This window comes from Dermochelys coriacea, chromosome 7 (genome assembly GCF_009764565.3).
Source record: "Dermochelys coriacea isolate rDerCor1 chromosome 7, rDerCor1.pri.v4, whole genome shotgun sequence".
Taxonomy (NCBI): Eukaryota; Metazoa; Chordata; order Testudines; family Dermochelyidae; genus Dermochelys; species Dermochelys coriacea.
Genome location: NC_050074.1, coordinates 30,358,055 through 30,379,529, shown reverse-complemented (window position 1 = coordinate 30,379,529; position 21,475 = coordinate 30,358,055). Strand labels below are relative to the sequence as shown.

The window sequence follows — 21,475 nt, the reverse complement described above, 5'->3', positions numbered from 1 at the left end:
TGCAGAGAGAATGTAAGGGGAGGTTATAGAGAAGTCCCCCCTCAAGACCTTCAGGAAGGCAAGGGGCAAAGCTAGGAATTCTGGTGTCCTCTGGCTCAAACCACTAGTTATCACTCCCAGAGCCAGGATAGAACCCAGGAGTCCTGGCCCTCATGGGCTGCTGGGGGAAGGATCCAGTGGTTTTATCAGGTAGTGAGATCAGGGAGCATCTGTTGGGAAGATATATCTGCAAACACACAAACGGGATCACCTGATTGTTTACTATGGAGTAGGCGAGCAGCAGCCAATGAGAGGGGAGTGTCACTCATTCCAGTGCTGACCCCCCACCCCTGAGAAGGGGGCAGGACTGAGGGGGGCAAAGGAAGGATGAGGGTACAAAGTGAGAAGCAGTGGGTCACTGGGAGGCGTACAGGGGAGGGGGGAATCAATGTGAGGGTAGGTGGTTGGGGGGCTTTGTGGGGTGCAAGGGGGGAGGGTATCACGCCGGTGCTGCCCCCAGGGGGAAAGGACTAGAGGGTGGGGCTGTAGGGTGTGTTCCAGGTGAGAGGGGAGCAGGGGGTGTCACTCACTCAGATGCTACCCACAGGGGATGCTGGGAGCCATGTGCTGGCCTTGGCCCAGGCCACCCACAGCTGCCCCCCCTCAGAGCCTGGGATCTTGGGGGCTCAGTCCAGTTGCAGCAGCCAGAGCAGTGTAGTCCCTGAGACAACACAACAGTACTACATAGCAACGTAACACGATCTCCTGCACTACAACACTGCTACACAATTGCACACCACAACAACCACACAACACAACACTGCTACACAACATACCACAGCTACACAACCCCTAAAAAACAAAGCACTGCTGAACAACTCTGCATACTACAATCACCACAACACAAGAACCTACCACAGTACTACTACACAACATAAACAATCCTATGCAACACACCATGGCTACAAACAGTGCAACATAACTACACACCACAACCACCACACAGCCTTTCTACATGACTACACACCACAACACTTATACAACATACCACAATACAACAGTTCTGCACCATAACCCCCTACACAACATCACAGTACTGCTATACAACATCATCCTCATGGGGTAAGGGCCTGCTCCCTGCAGCTGGAGAATGACAACGTAACACTGCTACACAACTACACACCACAATGCCCCTACACAACACAATACAGCACAGCTACATAAAAAAACAACTACTCAGCACCCCCCATCCCCAGCACATCTCTGCTACATAAAAACACAATACCCCCACCAGCTGGGGAGAGAAAACTTGACAACACAAACACACCAGAACTCCCTACACAACACCCCCCCACACACACACACACACTTGGGCCTGCTCCCTGCAGCTGGGCAGACAACACAAGAACAGATGTCCCTCAATCCCACCCCCAATCCCAGCCTTGGGATCCCCACACTAGCTCTGCTGGTGCCCCTCAATCCTGACCCACAGCCCACCCTGCTTCAGTGTTAGAGGCTCTTTCTGAGTCCAAAATGCCCCTAAACCTGTAAGCTCAGCACCACTCCCTGCTCCTTGATCAGAAGGTGCCCTGGGGGAAGGGAGTACCAGAGCACTGCTGTCTCTGGGGGCAGGAAGGGAGGAGGGAGTGTGGCACTGAGTGATCTGGCCCTGCAGAGTTGGGGATTGGGACCCTGAGGAGGTTGCTCTGGCCCACAGGCATTGTGACCCACGTTGGGCTACAGCAGCAGGAAACAGACTCATCACAATCAGCTGAGAGTGGAGTCCCTTGGCTCTAACAACACTTCCCTCCCAGAGCTGGGCTAGAACCCAGAAGTCCTGGCTCCCAGAATTGAACCCAAGCTCCTAGGAGCTCCAAGCCATTCCCATCCCCCTTCACCTGCAGCTGAGGGTCAGGCTGCTGCTATCTGATGGGGTCCCCTGGTCCTGGTCCATGTGGGGAGGGGCACAGCAGCTAGACCAGATGGCCCTGCACAGCAGAAGAGTGAACAGGGGCATCATGGGGAGCAGTGGGTGCATGTCCTGGGGGATAGAGAGCAGCCAGGGACAGGATGTAGGGGAATCCAGGGGTGGGGCAGCTGGGCTGGATGAAACCCTTTTATAAGATACTTCCAGCACGGACAGACTTGACCTTGGCATATTTCACACAGGACTCCCCACTCCAATAGGGCCATGAAGGGAACATCTGTCCCAACACTGCTGAACACACCCACCTCCATCCTGACCCACAGCCCCCTGCTCTCCCAGCTCCAGGCCCAATCCCGACCCCCTGCTTTCCCTGCCCCGGGCTCAATCCCGACCCACAGCCCCCTGCTCTCCCTGCCCTGGGCTCAATCCCGACCCACAGCCCCCTGCTCTCCTAGCCCTGGACCCAATCCCGACCCACTGCCCCCTGCTCTCCTAGCCCTGGGCCCAATCCCGACCCACTGCCCCCTGCTCTCCCAGCCCTAGGCTCCCCATTCACTGGTGAATCAGGCACCATGTTTCCTGAAATGACTGAGACTTCAGACCTTTCACACTAATGATCCCTCTACCTTCCTGCACAGGCCCTGGGTCTGGGACCCTTAAAACACAGTGGCTGCTCAACTAAATGAGCCCAAGTGGGGAGCAGGAGGAGGGATTGGGAGCCTGGGGTCCTGGGGATAAATGGGGTCTAAAGCTGAGGAGTTGTCATGGGGGGGCTCAGTGGCAGAGTAAGGGGGAGCCCAGGGCTGGGCTAGCAGGGGGCTGCTTGTGTCAGGATGAAGCACAAAGCCCTGTGGTGCTGGGTACAATGAGCTCAGGGTGGGGCCCTGCAGGGCTGAAATCTGTAAAGGTGATTAGCTGTTTGCAAGCTCAGTGCCTGCACCTGTTCAAGGCTGTAGCGGGGTGGGAGTGGACTCAGTCATGTTTCTGATCAGGTCCTGCCTGGGTAGCTAGACAGGCTGCAGGGTGGGGATTCAGTAGGGGGCACTCTCCCCTCACAATCAGTGCTGGCCCCAGTGCCCTAGTGGAGCCTGATGGGGTGCTGAGCTGCGGGGGGCTCAGTAGGGGGCGCTATGTGCCTCACCTCTCCAGTGCAGTGTTACCTGGAGGTCATGGCTGATCCTTTTCCCTGGACTCAGGGTGCAGACCCAGGCATCCGGGCCAGATTCCAGCGTGGCCAGGCCAGCCCCACACAGAGGTTCTGTGCTGTGGCTGCCATAAGCGTCTTTTCTCCCGAGGTCCCTGGATTCTGGCGGGCTGGTACCTCCCATGGGGGTGTGTGGGGGGGTCACCAGGAGATGGGACCTTGGGCTAAATGTAGTAGAGCAGATGAGTGATAGGAATGGATGGAACAATACCCCATTGTCCCCAAATCTGTCCCCCTCCATGGTTCGGACCCCGAGGGCACAGGAGCAGGTTGGATGCTGCTTGGAGGTCTGAAACCCAACCCCCACACCTTGGATTCCCCACCCCCGATCTGCCCCGTCCCCGGATCTCACACCTGCAGCTCCTCTGCTCTGTGGTTTCCGTCACTCTTCTGCCTGCCTTGCCCATATAACCCCCCCCCCCACAGGATGCCTGGGTAGACACAGAGCAGCTACTGCCATGGGGTCTAGAGTCCTGAGTCCCTGCCTCCTGCTGCTGGGGGTTTGGGTCTGTGCCCTCCCAGCTGGCTCTGTCCTGCCCCCTGAACTCAGCAAGGTAAGGGATGGAGGACGCACCTGGAGGGAGCAGTTTTGGGGCAGAGTGGGCCTGAAAGCCAGAGAAGGACACAGAAGACACCGCGTATCTGTGCCAAGAGCCATTGGCTACTGTGCTGAGACCCAGCACCTTGGTGCATGCATGGTGAATCCAGGGACAGGGATTGGAGCCAGCACCCTCACGAGGGGAAGGTCTGTTAGCCATTCCCCCCACTGTAGGCCAGTCTGTGCCTCATGCTCCTTGCACACTCACATGCCATCCTCTGCACACGTCCATGTGCTCCCCCCCAGACACCAACACACTCACCCAGATGGGTATATCCCCCCATCCATCAGTGGGCTCCACCCTACACCCCAAAGCAGGGATAGCCAGGGGCTGGGGATGGAGGGCTATGGGCAGAGCTTGGAGGAGGTGCAGAGCCCAGGGTTAGGCTAACAGGGGGTTGGGGGAGGGGATTGGGGGGCACTAGCATGGCTGTGGGTGGGAGGAGCCCAGGGCAGGGGTAGCAGGGAGCTGTGGGTGCAGACTGGGGGGCACCAGAAGGGCTGTGGGTAGCCGGGGCTGGGAGTGGGGGTTGAGGCAGGGGCACTGGCTGCTGGGATGCCCCTTCGCTGCCCACCATCCTGCTGGTTTGTGCATTTCAGGCTGAAGTGACTGGACTGTTCAAGGATTTTATGATTCAGTTCAACAGAACCTACAGGAGCCCCGCAGGTGACGGACAGGCAGGGTGTGGGGGGGCTGTCAGTGTGGGGGGGCAGGCGGCTCTTCCTGGGGGCTGTTACCATGGGGAGAAGGCGGGGGGCAGCAGAGGGATGGATGGGGCTGAGGTGGGAGTGTACAGACCAGTCCGATCTTCTTCTCCACGCCTCTGTGAGCAGCCACCTCTGAGTCTGGCCTGCCCAGGCTGGTGTGAGCCGCCTACCCTGGGGCCGCATGCTCCCCTCCCTCCAAGTCCCAGGGCCGCATGAGGGCGGGGGGGGGGGGCGCTGCTGTGTCGCTCTTTCCGTCCCACTGGTTTCACACCCAGCTCCCTGTGGCTCAGCTCTGCAGCTAGCAGCGGAAAGAGGTGCTGGACGGGTGGAAGATTCCCGCCCCCGATTTGTGCTGGGGGGGCAGGATGTCCGATGCCACTGGCTGGGGGTGTTGTGCCCCCCCCAGTGCCGTGACCTCTCATCTCCCTCCAGAGCAGCGCAGACGCTTCGGGATCTTCAAGCAGAGCCTGCTTGCGGCACGGCGGCTGCAAGAGACGGAGCTGGGCACGGGGCAGTACGGGGTGACCCGCTTCAGCGACTGGACAGGTAGGGAGTGACCTCCGACGCCCAGCATCTCTGAGCGCCGCACCCCTCTCCCCTGCAGCTGTATACCCCTCCCTTTCCCTGCCCCCCACCGCTCTGCCCCCCTCCTGTGCCTTCTCTGCCCCCACAGCTCTGCGCCCCCTTCCCCTGCCCCCCTACTCTGCACTCCTCCCTTCCCCACCCCCATCACTCTGCACTCCTCACTCCCCCTTCCAGCACCCCCTCAGCACCATCTCCCTCTGTCTGCCCAGATGAGGAGTTCCGGGGGATGTTCCAAAGCCCCCCGCCCCGTACCATGCACCAGGAGGCCTGGCGCCCAAGGAAGAAACTCCCTAAGTCCTGCGATTGGAGGAAGGCGGGGGCCGTGACTGCCGTGAGGGACCAGGTAGTTGTGGGACGGGTGGGTTGGGAACCCCCAGACGGACAGTTAGATAGGGCAGGACAGGAGGTGTCATGAGGGGCTTAGTAATGACAAAATCATTCCAACCCTCTTCCCCACTGCTAACCCCAGTTGTCCCCTCCCTCAGCTGGGGCATTGGAGACAGCGCTGAGGCTGGGGAGAGCTCCCCCTCCTGCCCCACAGCACAGCACACGCTAGCGCCTCACCCCTCTCTCCACAGGGCCGGAACTGCAGATCCTGCTGGGCCTTCGCTGCCGTCGCCAACATCGAGTCCCTCTGGTACATCCACTTCCGCCAGCCCCGGAACCTCTCGGTGCAAGGTAGGGACTGGGGGGAGCCCCGCCCCCTCCGCTGGAACAGGGCAGGGCACCCTAGCACTGCCCTGCTGTGTGCAGCAGCCCCACAGGCCAGGGTGAATGGGGCACAGAGGAGGGGGTGCCTGGGGATGTTCTAAGCTCCGCCCCCTTCCCAGCCCAGAATCTTTCTGGGTGTGTGTAAAGTACCTCCTTCATTTCCTGTCCCAAACTGGGAGCTTGTAACCCTCGAGGGACCTGGGAGCAGGCTGGGTGTGTGGGGTATACAGGGACCATGACCCCATGCATTGGGTTTCATATATTTGCACCACATTTGCAATCCCTGGGGTGCAGGCCGCGGACAGCTCACCACAGACTTGCCTCCCTGTAGGCTAGGATCCCCTCCCCAGTTCAGTTGAGCCCTGCCTGTGGAACTCTCCCCACCAGATGTTAAAGCAAGGGGTGGCAGGTGCTGAGTCTCTCCATCCAGGGGTGGGTTGGTCACCCCGCTGGGAGCTGCTGTGGGATGGGCCAGTGTGTGCCACCCAGCAGGAGGAGGATTCCAGGGTCTGACTGGGGTGAAGGGGAGATGGCTTGCTGCTCACCCACTACTTCCCTTGCAGAGGTGTTGGACTGCAGCTGGTGCGGAGCGGGATGCAAAGGGGGCTACGTGTGGGACGCCTTCACTACGGTGCTACACCAGCGTATGTAGGCCCTGGAGGGACGTGTGGTCCTTTGCCCTGCAGGCAATAATCCCCAACATCCCCCTGGTCTGTCCCCTATTCACCACTCACAATTGTTTACTGTGAGGATATTTTAGTGCATGGAGACTCACTCTGACTCAGATTGGGGCACCCCATCATGCCAGGCTCTGCACAGACCCAGATTGGGGCCTGTCACCACGAGTGCTGCACAGACCCCTTGACTGAGATTTGGACCCCCAGCATTGTGCAGACACCAGCCCAGTCTGCAGTCCCCATCACCAGACACTGCGCAGACCCTGACTGAGATTGGGGGCCCACATCACACCAGGTGCTGCATGGACCCTGACCCAGACCAGGAGCAATCTTCCCAATACTGTATACGGAAGGGAGATCCCTCTTCACTCCTAGACCCTGCTCTGGCCCCACTCCTTGTGACAGGTTGAATTTGGGGGGAGGGAGTTTACTCTGACCCTTGAGTCCAGAACAGGGGAAGGATGGAGCAGGGAATGAGGCGCTCTGGGCTCATCCCAGACCTTTCACATACACTCCCTCCCAGGTGGACTGACCAGCGAGGCTGCCTACCCCTACACAGGGAGACAGGAGAAATGCCAGCAGCATGATCCGACTGCCTATATCCAGGGCTTCCAGACACTACCTAGAGATGAGGAGGGTGAGGTCTCGGGGGAGAGGGGTTGGGGTCGGGCCAGCACTGGGGCCAGGGGGAAGTGGGCCATCCAGGGTGGAGTGGTGGGGGCAAAGGGAGCAAGTGAGGGGAGTGGAACAGGATTAGGGGGTAACAGAGGTCTGGGGAGAAAAGAAGAGAAGCAGGGACTGGGTGGGGGCAGAATGGATCAAGACCTGGTCAGTTTCCAGGCAGCTGTGCATGGGGTGGTGTGTGTGAAACCAACAGGGGGCTGGTTAGTTTCATGCTTCCCCCCAGGGGAGCTCTGAGCAGCAGAGAGGGAATGTGAAGGGGGCAGAGGGCCCAGAGGACACAGGGAGGGGCAAGGGCCAATGTAGCCAGTGTGTGGGGACAGCAGCAGCCTGGTAGAGCCATGCCTGGGTCAGGGATGTTTGTTCCTGGGTCCTCCTCCTCACCCAGTACATTTGGGTTTCCTCTTGTAGAAATAGCTGCACACGTCGCAACTAAGGGCCCAATCACAGTTACCCTGAACTCAGCTGCCATGAAGGTACGTGCCTCCCTGTTGTAGCAATGCAGAAGAAGCCTTCTGGCTACTCAACCCATCCCATGGTGACCTGCCCACTAAGCCCCCCTCCCCCCGATTCACTTTCTGCTCATTTTTGTGCCTCTGCAGAATTATAAAAAGGGCATCTCACAGCCCTTGGTGAAGAACTGCAGTCCAGACCAGGTGGATCATGTTGCCCTGTTGGTTGGCTACGGGGATGGTGAGTGGAGATGGGCGGTGCAAGGGTTTGGATTTGGGTGAGATGGGGTTAAATGAACTGGGGGCTCGGCAGGGGGCTCAGCTGTCACAAGCACTCTAAGACCACTGTGCCTTTCTCTTCATCAATTAATTGCAGTAAAGAGAAGGCAGTACTGGGTCATCAAGAACTCCTGGGGGAAAGACTGGGAAGAGAAGGTGAGTGGGGAGCGTACCGGGCTGCCCACAGGGCGGTGCTGTCTGTGGGTGTGTGGGCTGGAAGCTGTGCTGTAGGATCTTACAGAGATGGCCTCTGGGTGGGGTGCAGGGACCATTTAAACAGGGATCCCCTGTCTAACACTAAGAAACAGCCACCACTGGGGTGAGGTGTGGGCTTTTATTATACACTCCCTGTCCAGGTTCAGACCCGTTCCAGTTTGATGCAAAGGCTGAGTGAGGGTATGTCTACACTTAAACCGCTACCACGACACAGTTGCACCGCCACCTCCACCAATGGCAGGGGATCTCCTGTCACTGAAGTTCATCCACCTCCCGAGAGGCAGGAGCTAGGCTGACGGAAGAATTCTTCCATCCACCTAGCACAGGCTACTGCAGGGGCAGATCGGCACTGCTACATCTCTCAGGGTGTGTGGATTTTTACACCCCTGAGAGATAGAGCTACACCAATGTAAGTTCCCAGTGTAGAGCAGCCCTGGGTGAGGAAAGACTGTCCAGTACTATCTGTTCCTAACTGTGTGTCCCCTCGGCAGGGCTATTACCGTCTCTATCGTGGCAGTAACGCCTGTGGCATCACCACGTTCCCTCTAACAGCCACCGTCCATCGCGTTGGGGCCCCAGGACATGAAGTCCACTGCCCCCCCTGAAGGGGGTGCTGCTGCTGCAGAGAGCCTGCTGACTCCCCTGCCATCACCAAGACAGAAATAACTGGGGCCATGGGGCTTCGCTGTGTGATGGGGGAATGAATTCGATACTCAGACTGCTATAGCTCCATACCCACAGGTACCCAGAGCTGGGCTCAGCCCTTCCAGCAACACTGCCTCCAAGCGAATGCTCCTTCCCTTTGCTACAGCAGCAAAAGGGGCCTGTGAAACTGCCATTAAACTGCTTTTATGTGCTATGCGTGTGGCCCCTTTGATTGGGGGAGGTTGCTGAATTGTTAATCTGAGTGTACCACCCCTGACTCCCCCTATGCTGCACACTCCACACACCAGCACCCTTGGTACAGCAACTGTCCTGGCTTTATTGGGATGCTACAATCACAGCTAAGGGGGTCTCTAGGTGCTACCCCCAGGGCCGTGGATGGGGGAGAAACACCCCTTCCTCCAGCAGCTCTTGATACCAAACCAGGCATAAGTCCTACCCCCGCCCCCTCTGCTGTAAGGAGTTGGCCTGATCCCAGACAAAGCAGCTGGGTCTGCACCCCAGGCTGGGGACGGCAGCCCTGACACCCCCTCTACATAGTCCCACGTCAGCAGTGTGCACCCTGAGGGCAGCTGATGGTTCACTGCACAGCAGGGGGCCTCGGCTCCCAGTCCTGGCTCTGATCCAATGAGGGTTCCTATGGGATCTACTGCAGCTCTGGTCTCTATCGCCCCTCAGAGGCGGTTCAGGCAGCAGCCAGGCCCTCATTCACTGGCATGTTGATATGGGCAGTCAGCAAGGGCATGCTCTGGCCTTCGCGCAACACAAACACCTGCAAGAGAGGAGACAGAGAGCCCCGCACTGAGATGCAGCCACCTCTGGGGTGGGGCGCAGGGACGCTTTATAGACAGATCCTTCCCTTGGCACTGAGATGCAGCCACCTCTGGGTCCTACCCCCCATCCACCCACAGCAGGAGGAAGGTGGGAGCATTTTAAAGGGTCAGGCATCTCTCTGGGGTGGGGTGTCCCTGTACAAACCTTGATGACGTCCGAGATCCCCTTGTCACTCAGACACTCCACAAAGGTTTCAATGGGGTAGTTCAGTCCTGGGACCAGCATGGGGGCCTACAGGGAGACAAAGCTGAGTTAGTCAGAGTGCAGGGGCGCATAGGAGTGGTCAGAGGTGTTGTGGGGTGGGGGTACCTTGAAGAAGGCTCTCTTCATGGCATAGAGGCTCTGGTCATAGAGGAAGCTCACCAGCAGGTTGATGGAAGGGTGTCCAGCTGACGTGTTCTGAATGTGGAGGGTCAGTTTGAAGGTGGGACCGATGCCCTGGACCTGGGGGTGGGGTGGGGAGGGGGTAGATCCTGAGCACAGGTTCAATGTAAGGGAGAGAGGAGTCCTTGATCCCACAGCCAATCCAGGCAGCCTGGGGTTGGGGGGTTCTCTATCACAGGAGCCACTAGAAAGGACCCCCTGGAAATCTAAAGAGATGATTGAATCCCAAATCTCACCCCCTCCGTTCCCGAGTTCAGCCCAGATCTGCTCAGTGAACTAGAGGCACATCCCCTCTGGATTGGAAGCCCCCAAGCAATGGAGAGTTCCCTGCCCCCCGTTGTTCGAAGGGCAAATCCCTCTCCCTGTTAAACACTGGCTGTGGCTGATGGTGGCTCCTGGCTCTTGCTCAGACTTGGTCTGCGACCTTCATGAACGCCCTGCTCCCACAAATCCTCCCACCATGCAGAAAGACCAGAATCAAGCCCCCCTAGGACCTCAGAGGAACTCTTCCACCAGGGCTCCCTGAGGCCCAGGGTTTCCAGTCTGGCATTGTTCGCATGGCTCCTCGCTGACCCCTCCCCAGTGGGTCAGTAACCTCGTGGAAGAGCAGCCCCCCAAGTGCATGCAGCATCCTGTAGTGGCCTCGCAGGCGCTGTCTGCTGCGCTCCCAGCACCTCCGCCCTGGGCAGCAGAGAAGTCAGATGCTTCTCTCCCACCAGTGACCTGCCAAAGCAGGCAGCTTAGTCTAGTGATTAGACCATGAGCTTCAACCTAGAGCCCTGCAGCGGGACTGGGATCCTGAGGGTCCCGCTGCCAAACAGTGGGAGCGGGAGAAAAATTCAAGAAACAATACGGGGCCAGGATTAAAAAGATAGTCCTTCCACACTGCAAACAACATGAATGCCCTGGCCAGCAGGCACTGCTCTCTGGCTGCCCAGCTCTGAGGGTAGTGCCGCCGCCGCCAGCAGCTGCGCAGAACTAAGGGTGGCAGCGGGAACTCTCCCTGCCTGTGCCTGGGGATGGCTTCCTGTCCCCTTTGCATCATGATGCAGGGGCTCTCCAGCCATTTGCATGGAGGGTTAGAGGTTTCTAATCCCTGTGCGTAGGGAAGAGGAGATGCAGGGGCTGCTCATCCCCTTGTAGGGATGAGGATTCCAATCCCTCTGAACGGCGAAGTTGAGAGGGTCAGGGGGTTCCCATCCCATTGCACAGGGGTACAGGGAATAGATGGGTGCTGGTGGGGAGACATTTGCTGAAAGCAGCACGTTCAGCCATTGCTGGGGCAATTTTAGAGCGCTTCAGTGGGACTGGGATTCCATGGGTCCCACTGCCATAATAGCAGGAGCAGGATAAAAATTCAAGAGACAAGGCAGGAGTGGGTATTGCAGGGCAGGATGGGAGCAAGATTTAAAAAATAGTCCACACAGGGACAACCCACAGCAGGGAAAACAGCCCAGCCCACACCCACTAGGCCCCCCCTCCCCTCCTAGAGCTGTGGAGAACCCAGGATTCCTGGCTCCCAGCCTCCGATTGCACAATCCTGAATTTTCTCACCCCGTCTCCCGGCTCCCTCCAAATGCCCCATACCCTTCTCATTCCAAGGGTCTGGTGTCCCCATGACCCACTCACCACTGCATTCATTTTAAGGGGCTCCTGCAGTGTGGATGTGATGGGCGCCAGGCTGGACTCCAGCGCCTTGACATAGGCCCGGGCTGCCATGAGCCGCAGCCGGTACAGGTCCATCTGGAACACGTGGTGCATGGCTGGTGAGGGGTGAAGGGACAGCGAGGACAGAAAGTCAGCCTGGGGCCAGCAGCTAGTCAACAAGGGGGGTCTCTACCAATCACAACGGATCTTGGTTTTATGCCTTATCTACAGCACAGTGCCCCTTAGTGTGGCACTGCAGCATCAGGGTCAGCACCCCTGATTGAGCCCCAACCCTGCTCCCTGCAGCACAGCGCCCCCCGGGGCATTGAGGCAGCACTGACTGCGGGAAGGGAGTGCTTCCCACTGAGTCCCCACCCTGCTTCCTGCAGCACAGCATCCCCCAGTGGCTGGCTCATGCATTTGCACTGACATGCTGAGTTGGTAAGTAAATCCCAGTCCAGTGGCTTCTATCTTTCCTATAGTGGATGCTCAGAGTGGGACTGGTGGCTCTATGGCTGGGCACATGGGAGGAGACCCATAGTCGGGGGGGCATGGGAAATGGAGTGGGAGATGCCCCACCTCGCCTCCCACCCCCAATCTCCACTCCCCCCACTCATTCCCCTACACTCCCAGCTGCTCTATCCCCAATTTGCCCACAAGCAGTCCCCCTCCTCAACCCACCATTCCTGCCCCACTCACCCATGGCATTCTCGCGCTCCCGCAGTGTCTGGTCCACGTACAGCCTGGTCTTCTTGGGCACACTGAGTCGGATGCTCTGGGCCACAGGAGGGCCCAGTGACAAGTCCTTCTCCTCAAACACGGCCGTGCGCTTCAGGATCTTGATGATCAGCCCCCCACCTGGGTGGTACCGGATAGAGTACAAATGGGCACAAAGCTCCTGAATCCCCTCTCCTGGATCAGACCCATGGGCCCATCCCCCGTGGTGTACTGTCTCCAATAGTGGCTGGTCCCGTTAATGCCACTTGCTGCACTGCACTGTCCCACGGACGTTGAATTCCTTCCTGACCCATCAGCTGGAGCCCAGCTTATGCCTAAGGGTAGAATTTCTAAGCTAGGGTCAAGGTATCCTTACAGATCAGGCTAGGCAGGGTGTCCTGCACACAACCGACAGTATCCCCTGCAGGGTGCATTCAGTATTGCACAGCAGCACATGGAACTGAATGGTGCCCACCCGGCACGTCCCTTGCCCACCTTTAGTCGTCATGATCAGGGTGTTGTCCTCACGCCCATAGCGGCCAAAGCAAATACTGGTGATCACGTCCTGTGGGGGAGCGAGGGGGTGGGGTAATGGGGTATCAGGCAGCTCGGCCAGTGTCCTGGCTCACCCATAACCACCAGACCCACAATTCTGGCTTCTAGCCTCCTCACTCTAACTCACTAGATCCCATTCCCTTCTCAGAATCAGGAATTGAACCCAAGAGACCTGGCTCCCAGCCCCCTGCTCTAACCCACGAGACCCTACTCTCCTCCCAAAGTTGGGATAGAACTCAAGAGTCCTGCATTACCCCTGGCACTGGCTTTGCCTGGTGGGGAAATTACCTGGGTGCGGATGATGTCCACAAGGTTTTTATCCCGGTACATGTGCACCTCCTGGTTGGCCAGACCTACCATCACGGCCTGGAAGCCACGTGATTTATGGTCTAGGAGGCTCATGGTCATCAGTGGGGCTGGCAGATAAACTGTCCACAGCTTCTTCCCCTGTAAGAGAAAGAAATCTGGCACTCAGAGGTAGCCATCTCTTGGGTGAGGTGCAAGGCTGTTTATCTGACTCTGGGGTGGGGCAGAGGGGCTATTTATACAAGGATCCCTTGTGTGGCACCCCTGTGACACTGACCCTCTAAGCAGACTAGACTTAGAATGGAGCCATGGAGATCTCCCGTTGGCCCTCAGGAAAAGGCGCCTTGGTAACAGGTGGTGTAGGGAGCAGATCTGGGGGCACACAGGTTCCAAGACCTGCCCAGCTGCCCCACCCCTAGTGCCCCATAGGGGGTGCCCTCACCCACTCCCACCTTCTGTGTATAGCCCTGCAGGGTTTCGTCGGAGCAGCCAGCCACGATATTCTTGTGTACCCGCACCAGCCCCACAGGCTGGGCACTCAGCTCGATGCAGTACTTGGGCCGCTTGGACTCCCTGGAGAGGGAAGGGAGGGCAGATAGGTCAGTGCCAGTCCCCCACAGTATTTGCTGCCCCACCAAGTCCCCTCCTCGCACTCCTGCCTTGTGGGCTCCAGTCACCCTCCCCACCCCCTGCACCCAGGGAATGGGCAGAGACAGGCCTCACCAGCAGGAATGTTACAGCAAAACTAATCCTTCAGGCACTGGGGCCTGGCACTGGTGGCTGTTGGGCAGTGGGGCAGCAGGGAGGCAGAGTATTGGGATGGGCCCATGGATCTGATTGGAGAGGGAAAGGAATACCAAGCTGGAAAGGACCATAGATCTGATCTGGCAGGAGGGGGAGACATAGCAGGTTCCTTATCTGATGTTCCTCAGCACTCCCCTGCCTTCCCCTTTGTCCCATTGCAGCCCCAGGCACCCCTCACGGCTGGCTGTCACCTGCGGAGGATGTAGATGTTCCCGTCCCGGCAGGCCACCGTTACCCGGTACTCCACATCGAACTGCCCCATCACATCCAGGAAGGCTGGCACGCTTGGCAACGTCATCTGCAATAGAAAATGGAAAGCTGGGGCAGCCCCACACCCATGGGAACAAGCTATATATGAGCAGGGGTCCCTCGCCTGGTACTGAGATGCAGCCACCTCTGGGGTGGGACGCGGGGACTGCTTATATAGGGACCCCCTCACCTGGCACCCCACTCACCTTGGCCAGGATAGTGAAGGCCTCAGGGTCCAAGATGAGGACATCGGCGCTCTCCGTCCCGATCACCAGGCAGCTGACCGCGTCCTCATCTGCCATGTTCTTCTTCAGTGTGCTCATGCACGTGATGACAGTCTGGATAGGGAGATGGGTAGGAGAGGGGCATGGACCTCTCCCCCTTCCCCAGTCCCCTTCTCTACCAGGGAGGGCAGTGCCAGTCTCCTCAGAGGGTATGCTGAAAAGAAAGGGTACCCGGAAGGCCCTGCTGGGACCCACAAGACGTTGGTGGGGAACTGGCAATGCTAAAATACTCTCTTTCTCCAACCCCTACCCCCCTGAGTCCCTTACTCTGGGAGGGTCCACTGGGGAGTTTCCCCCAGACCCAGGGCAGGACCCACCTGGCGCTTGATCGGTTGCCCCTTATGTAGGTTTACAAAATTCTCCATCTCTGGTACATCTTGGGCCAGGAACCTAAGGGTGGGGGAGACAGAGAAGGGGATTGTGGGATAGTGACATAGCCTGCTCTGGCCCCCAGTGTCCCCCGTACCCCTTAGAACAGGAGCTCTTCTGCTGAGAGCCTTCCAAGCTTTGGGACAATGTCCCCCCACCCAACCTATGCTCCTCACACCACCTGCCTCCCCCAGTGCCGAAATCCACCCCCGATCACCCACCCCCCCGGCTTGTGGTCCCTATACCACCTGCCTCCCCCACAGTCGAGGTCCCGCACAGATCCCACCTCCCCGGCTTGTGCTCCCCACACCACCTGCCTCCCCCAGTGCCGAGATCCCTCCCTGATCCCTGCCCCGTGGCTAGTGCTCCCCACACCACCCGTCCCCCCCACTGCCAAGATCCCTCCCAGATCCCCACCCACCCCCTTGGCTTGTGCTCCCCACGCCCCCTGCCTCCCCACTGCCAAGATCCCTCCCTGATTCCCACCCCTCCAGCCTGTGCTCCCTACACCACCTGGCTTCCCTGCTGCCAGGATCCATCCCTGACCCCTGCACACCCCCTCTCCCTTGGCCACTAGCCTCAATCTCCCTGCTCCAATCCCTGAAAAAGCTGGGTTCCTAGAGCTCCCAGCCCAGGGTTTTGGTGCTAGCCAGGAAATTGTTGGAGGGTGAAGTGCTCATGCCACTCCCTGCCCTCAGTGGTACCATATGGTCTTACCTCAGTGATCGTACCGACAGGGGGATCTCCGCCTTGTCCCTGACACACACCAAGAGAGGAAGATGTTGAACAGAGAGGAAGACATTGGACAGAAACTCAGTATGATACATTCACCATCACAGACCCTGCCATCCACAACCCGGAACAGAACACAGGAGTCCTGATTTCTCACCCCCTTTACTGTAACCACTAGATCCCACTCCACTCCCAGAGCTGGGGATAGAACCCGGGAGTCCTGGCTTTCAGCATGCCCAGCTCTAACCTCAAGGATCTCCCCAGTGTCCACACCCAGGGATTGAATGTTAAATGCCTCTGGCATTAGCTCCCAGCACTTGCTAAGCCAGGGACCAGGATGGAGTTTCTGGGGGGTGTGGTGATGTGACAGTTCATGGGGGGAAGGAAGAGCCACTCACCGGATCCCCTCCAGCATTTCCTTCAGAGTCAGGGGGTCGATCATGTCCTGGAAGGAGATGCAGACAGAGAGAGACGGGAAGGCACATGACTACAAGCTTGGGATAGAACCCAGGCATCCTGGCTCCCAGCCTCTGCATTCTAACCATTAGACCCCACTCCCAGAGCTGGGTCTGTTGTGGAGTGCCAGGGAGGGGTGGGCCCATTGGTTTGATGTGGGCCAGGGGTGTGGACAGGTACCTTGTGCTGGCTGTGCCACCCCCAACCTGCTCACCTCTTTGGCCTGTTCCCAGACATCCTGCTCCAAGGGGTTGGCATCCAGGGGGGGCAGGGTGAATTTGAAGTAGGGCCGCAAGTTCTTGTAGACATAGATGAATGGGCCGGAGGCCACGGCCACAGCAGGCGTGCGTGGCTCATTCTGGTCCATTAGGAAGGTGGTCACGGCAGCCGGCAGGTCCAATAAGGTGCTCTCGCTGGCCAGCCCCGTACCCCGGTACACCTTCAGCCTCATGGTGTGTCCAGCCATGCCCAGGTCACCCACCACCAGCTTGGGGGGTAGACAGAGACAGAAGGGTAGTGCTGGGGGGTCCTCACCCCCGACCCCAGGGCAGCTCCCACCTGCTGGGCTGGGCATGGACACCCTCACTGCCTCTTGCCCAGAGAGGCAACCGGCCCAGAATGCTCACCCCCACTCTGAACGCTTGCCCCCATCCCGCCCCAAGAGACACACTCCCCATCCAGATGCTGTTTGCCCCTGGGGGGTTAGCCAAGACATGGTGGAGTGTGCGGGATACCAGGTCCAGGGGGCTGATCTGGGAGGTGGTGGAGGGGGAGATACCAGGTTGGGTAAGCCCATTGCCTGGGGTGGGCAGGCAGGCCATCTTTCCTCACCTTGTACTCTCCATCGCCATGCAGGTCAGCCAGGGCTGGAACAAAAGAGAGATGTGGAGTCAGCATCCCTGACAAGCTCCCCCCGGCTAAGCAGGTCCAGCCATGTGCAGTATCTGCATGGGAGACCAAGGGGATGCTCTCCCCTCCCAGTGAATGCTAACCACAGCGCCCCAGCATGGTGCCAGAGGGCTTGTGCTGCAGGGAGTGTTTGGGGGTGAGAGTAGTAGGAGGTGTTCTCTCCTCACAGATGTGCTGGCTCATTCCATACCAACTGTGGAGGCTTGTGCTCCAGAGCCATGTAACAATTTGAAGGACTTTGAGGTGAAAGGGACTCTGGAACCATGGAGTGTAAGAGCATCACTGGGAGCCAGGACTCCTGAGTTCTATCCTCAACTCTAGAAGGCAGACTATCTAGCCACTATGCTCAGTGCTCTGTAACCAGAGGGCTGTGTCTATCACTGCAGTGTGTCTGGTTCCCCTCTGGGATGCTCTCAGCAGGGTCCCACGAATGTCCATAGTGGCATGGAAGGTTGGGGGATATGCCCTAGGGGAGAGTATCTGAGACCCCTGTAATGGGTGGCCCTCACAGGCTCTAGCTAGTGTGAGCCCAACAGTATTAGTCATTATCCCTGGCAGCACAGCTCCCATCTATCTCCCCCTCCCAGGGATGTTAGTGGTGGACAGGATGAAGGCAAGGTGCCATAGAAGGAATTAGAGAGACAAGGTATTGGACCAACTTCTGTTGGTGTGAGAGACAAGTTTTCAAGCTACACAGAGCTCTTCCTCCGGTGTGGGAAAGGTACTCTGAAAGCGCATCTCTCTCTCACCGGCAGAAGTTGGTCCAATAAAAAATATTCCCTCCCCCACCTTGTCTCGCTAATATCCTGGGACTGACACAGCTACATCTACACTGCATACAACAAAGAAGGGATTACACAGGGCCCTGGCAGCTGGGGCTGCTTGCAATGCACTACAGTTAGTTATTTAATGGTAATCCGAGGCAGGCTGGGAACCAAGCTTCTAACCTCATCTTTGGGAGGCGAGTAGGGTCCAGGAGGTTAGAGCTCGGGGCTAGAACATGTGGGTTTATCCCCAGTTCTGGGAAGGGATAATGAAGACAGTTATAAGGTTTTCTTCCCAGCATTATCAGGAATGCAACAGCTGCTTTCCAGTGAGTTCTCCTTGGGGGACCTAGAGATGTGGAGCTGGGGTTCTCTCACTGAAGAGTGGGAGGGGTTAAATCTTTAACAGAGGACACTTTCCTGCCAACCGGGCATCAGGCCTCAGACTTAAATAAGCATCAGACCATCCCTTCATTACCTTTCCCTGCGTTTGTAAGTTCCACATCCTGTTTGCTGTGGTTGTGTGTTTCACACACTCACTGTGAGAGAGAGAGAGGCGACTATGGAGAAAACAAGAGCTCCCATCCCCATGAATGTTAACAAACCTGGGTGGGAGGGAGGGGAGAGTTTACTTCGTATTCCCAGGGTTCAGATCCCATGTATCTGTACATAACTATGCTTTGCCATCTGCCAGCATCACATGTGCTTAAGTGACCTTGAGAAGAGCTTCATTTGCAAGGTACCTCACTAAGTTATTGATGGAGAATGTGGGGGGCAGATAAGGGAAGGGACTTAGCTAAGCACCTACAGAGACAACATGGCAGGGGCAGGAACAGAACTCAACTGTTTGGATTCTCAGCACCCCACCACACACACGTTATAATCACTGGAATAGAAACAAAAAGTCCTGATTCCCAGTCCCCCTCCAATCTAACCACTAGCCCTCACTCAGCTCACAGAGCCAGAACTCCAGGCCCTTTTTCCCCTCCCTCCCCGCCTCTAACTACTCAATGGGCCTCCTCCCAGGAGAATCCCACTGGACCATTCCCCAGCTCTCTCAGCTAAGGGCGCTTTATGGGAGGATCCTGGACTTACCGATGCAGGAGGAGAACGTGTAGAGATTGGCCATGGGGTCATAATGGGCATCCAGCCATTTGGAGTTGGCTTCATTACTGGAGGGGGATGTGGACAGGGTGGGGACACAGAGCGACAGTGAGAAACTGGGATAGATTTCAATCAACACAAAGAACAGAAATTCCAGCCGCCCCAATCCCTCCCCATCTGCTCTCACCACGGGACCCCACTCTCCTCCCAGAGCTGGGATAGAACCCAGGAGTCCTGGCTCCCAGCCCCTCCCCTACACTAACCACTGGACCCCACTCTCCTCCCAGAGCTGGGATAGAACCCAGGAGTCCTGGCTCCCAGCCCCTCCCCTACACTAACCACTGGACCCCACTCTCCTCCCAGAGCTGGGATAGAACCCAGGAGTCCTGGCTCCCAGCCCCTCCCCTACACTAACCATTGGACCCCACTCTCCTCCCAGAGCTGGGATAGAACCCAGGAGTCCTGGCTCCCAGCCCCTCCCCTACACTAACCACTGGACCCCACTCTCCTCCCAGAGCTGGGATAGAACCCAGGAGTCCTGGCTCCCAGCCCCTCCCCTACACTAACCATTGGACCCCACTCTCCTCCCAGAGCTGGGATAGAACCCAGGAGTCCTGGCTCCCAGCCCCTCCCCTACACTAACCACTGGACCCCACTCTCCTCCCAGAGCTGGGATAGAACCCAGGAGTCCTGGCTCCCAGCCCCTCCCCTACACTAACCACTGGACCCCACTCTCCTCCCAGAGCTGGGATAGAACCCAGGAGTCCTGGCTCCCAGCCCCTCCCCTACACTAACCATTGGACCCCACTCTCCTCCCAGAGCTGGGATAGAACCCAGGAGTCCTGGCTCCCAGCCCCTCCCCTACACTAACCATTGGACCCCACTCTCCTCCCAGAGCTGGGATAGAACCCAGGAGTCCTGGCTCCCAGCCCCTCCCCTACACTAACCATTGGACCCCACTCTCCTCCCAGAGCTGGGATAGAACCCAGGAGTCCTGGCTCCCAGCCCCTCCCCTACACTAACCACTGGACCCCACTCTCCTCCCAGAGCTGGGATAGAACCCAGGAGTCCTGGCTCCCAGCCCCTCCCCTACACTAACCATTGGACCCCACTCTCCTCCCAGAGCTGGGATAGAACCCAGGAGTCCTGGCTCCCAGCCCCTCCCCTACACTAACCACTGGACCCCACTCTCCTCCCAGAGCTGGGATAGAACCCAGGAGTCCTGGCTCCCAGCCCCTCCCCTACACTAACCATTGGACCCCACTCTCCTCCCAGAGCTGGGATAGAACCCAGGAGTCCTGGCTCCCAGCCCCTCCCCTACACTAACCACTGGACCCCACTCTCCTCCCAGAGCTGGGATAGAACCCAGGAGTCCTGGCTCCCAGCCCCTCCCCTACACTAACCATTGGACCCCACTCTCCTCCCAGAGCTGGGATAGAACCCAGGAGTCCTGGCTCCCAGCCCCTCCCCTACACTAACCATTGGACCCCACTCTCCTCCCAGAGCTGGGATAGAACCCAGGAGTCCTGGCTCCCAGCCCCTCCCCTACACTAACCACTGGACCCCACTCTCCTCCCAGAGCTGGGATAGAACCCAGGAGTCCTGGCTCCCAGCCCCTCCCCTACACTAACCACTGGACCCCACTCTCCTCCCAGAGCTGGGATAGAACCCAGGAGTCCTGGCTCCCAGCCCCTCCCCTACACTAACCACTGGACCCCACTCTCCTCCCAGAGCTGGGATAGAACCCAGGAGTCCTGGCTCCCAGCCCCTCCCCTACACTAACCACTGGACCCCACTCTCCTCCCAGAGCTGGGATAGAACCCAGGAGTCCTGGCTCCCAGCCCCTCCCCTACACTAACCATTGGACCCCACTCTCCTCCCAGAGCTGGGATAGAACCCAGGAGTCCTGGCTCCCAGCCCCTCCCCTACACTAACCATTGGACCCCACTCTCCTCCCAGAGCTGGGATAGAACCCAGGAGTCCTGGCTCCCAGCCCCTCCCCTACACTAACCACTGGACCCCACTCTCCTCCCAGAGCTGGGATAGAACCCAGGAGTCCTGGCTCCCAGCCCCTCCCCTACACTAACCACTGGACCCCACTCTCCTCCCAGAGCTGGGATAGAACCCAGGAGTCCTGGCTCCCAGCCCCAGGCCCTCCCCCGCTGGGAAGAGGATCACAGTCATTGCCACCCCCAGCTAACCAGGCCCAGGAAAATGGGGTTCAGGGGTCACCAACACCCCCCTCACCTCTCGCTGCTGGAGGAGGTGGCCGCCATGTTCCTCTCCAGGACTGGCAGGATCGGTTGCTGCGGCAACCAACGGCTGTGGATGGGAGTAACTGGAAAACAGTCCCCTAGCCAGATACGGTGTCTCACTCAAAAGGGTCCTTCCGGGGGAGACCAACCCTAGCAACTCAGGGTTCCGGATGAGTGGGGACTGTTTCCGCCCCGCCTCCCACCCCACATCCACCCCCAATGAATCTGGGGCGCGAGGCGACGGGGGCAGGAAGACAGCAGAGCAGCTCCTGCAAGGGAGGAGTCACCCCAAGAGCCTGACTTCCACCTGGATCCAGCCTCCAAGGGAGATGGTCCCCCTAGGAGCGGTGCTGGGACCCCCAACTTGACTGCCCCACAGTACAGGCACCAGTACCAGCGTCCCCAGGAGGGAAAAGGCCCTGTATC

General features: G+C 58.4%; 2 protein-coding genes across 5 annotated transcripts; one reads left to right on the top strand and one right to left on the bottom strand.

Annotated features, from left to right (window-relative positions):
- Positions 1-3,520: 3,520 nt before the first annotated feature.
- On the top strand, positions 3,521-8,876 carry CTSW (cathepsin W). Of its 2 annotated transcripts, none has more exons than XM_043519540.1 (11): positions 3,521-3,664; positions 4,309-4,375; positions 4,849-4,962; positions 5,211-5,347; positions 5,580-5,679; positions 6,276-6,356; positions 6,913-7,026; positions 7,482-7,546; positions 7,673-7,763; positions 7,899-7,957; positions 8,509-8,876. In XM_043519540.1, exons 1-11 carry the CDS (start codon positions 3,569-3,571, stop codon positions 8,620-8,622), a joined length of 1,038 nt encoding a protein of 345 aa, XP_043375475.1. In that variant the 5' UTR covers positions 3,521-3,568; the 3' UTR covers positions 8,623-8,876. The 2 variants fall into 2 exon arrangements, with proteins under 2 accessions (XP_043375475.1, XP_038267311.1); XM_038411383.2 differs by having other exon boundaries at positions 3,522-3,664; positions 5,211-5,344.
- Positions 8,877-8,979: 103 nt separating this feature from the next.
- On the bottom strand, positions 8,980-21,250 carry BBS1 (Bardet-Biedl syndrome 1). 3 transcript variants are annotated; one of them, XM_038411378.2, is made up of 17 exons: positions 21,042-21,250; positions 18,786-18,862; positions 16,849-16,883; positions 16,232-16,504; positions 15,960-16,006; positions 15,547-15,585; positions 14,778-14,850; positions 14,383-14,514; positions 14,119-14,225; positions 13,576-13,696; positions 13,106-13,264; positions 12,758-12,827; positions 12,245-12,403; positions 11,528-11,661; positions 9,824-9,958; positions 9,659-9,745; positions 8,980-9,452 (listed from the first exon to the last, which is right to left on the bottom strand). In XM_038411378.2, exons 1-17 carry the CDS (start codon positions 21,068-21,070, stop codon positions 9,366-9,368), a joined length of 1,764 nt encoding a protein of 587 aa, XP_038267306.1. In that variant the 5' UTR covers positions 21,071-21,250; the 3' UTR covers positions 8,980-9,365. The 3 variants fall into 3 exon arrangements, with proteins under 3 accessions (XP_038267306.1, XP_038267307.1, XP_038267309.2); XM_038411379.2 differs by having other exon boundaries at positions 9,878-9,958; positions 21,042-21,183; XM_038411381.2 differs by lacking the exon at positions 14,383-14,514 and having other exon boundaries at positions 21,042-21,183.
- Between the last annotated feature and the right edge of the window lie 225 nt (positions 21,251-21,475).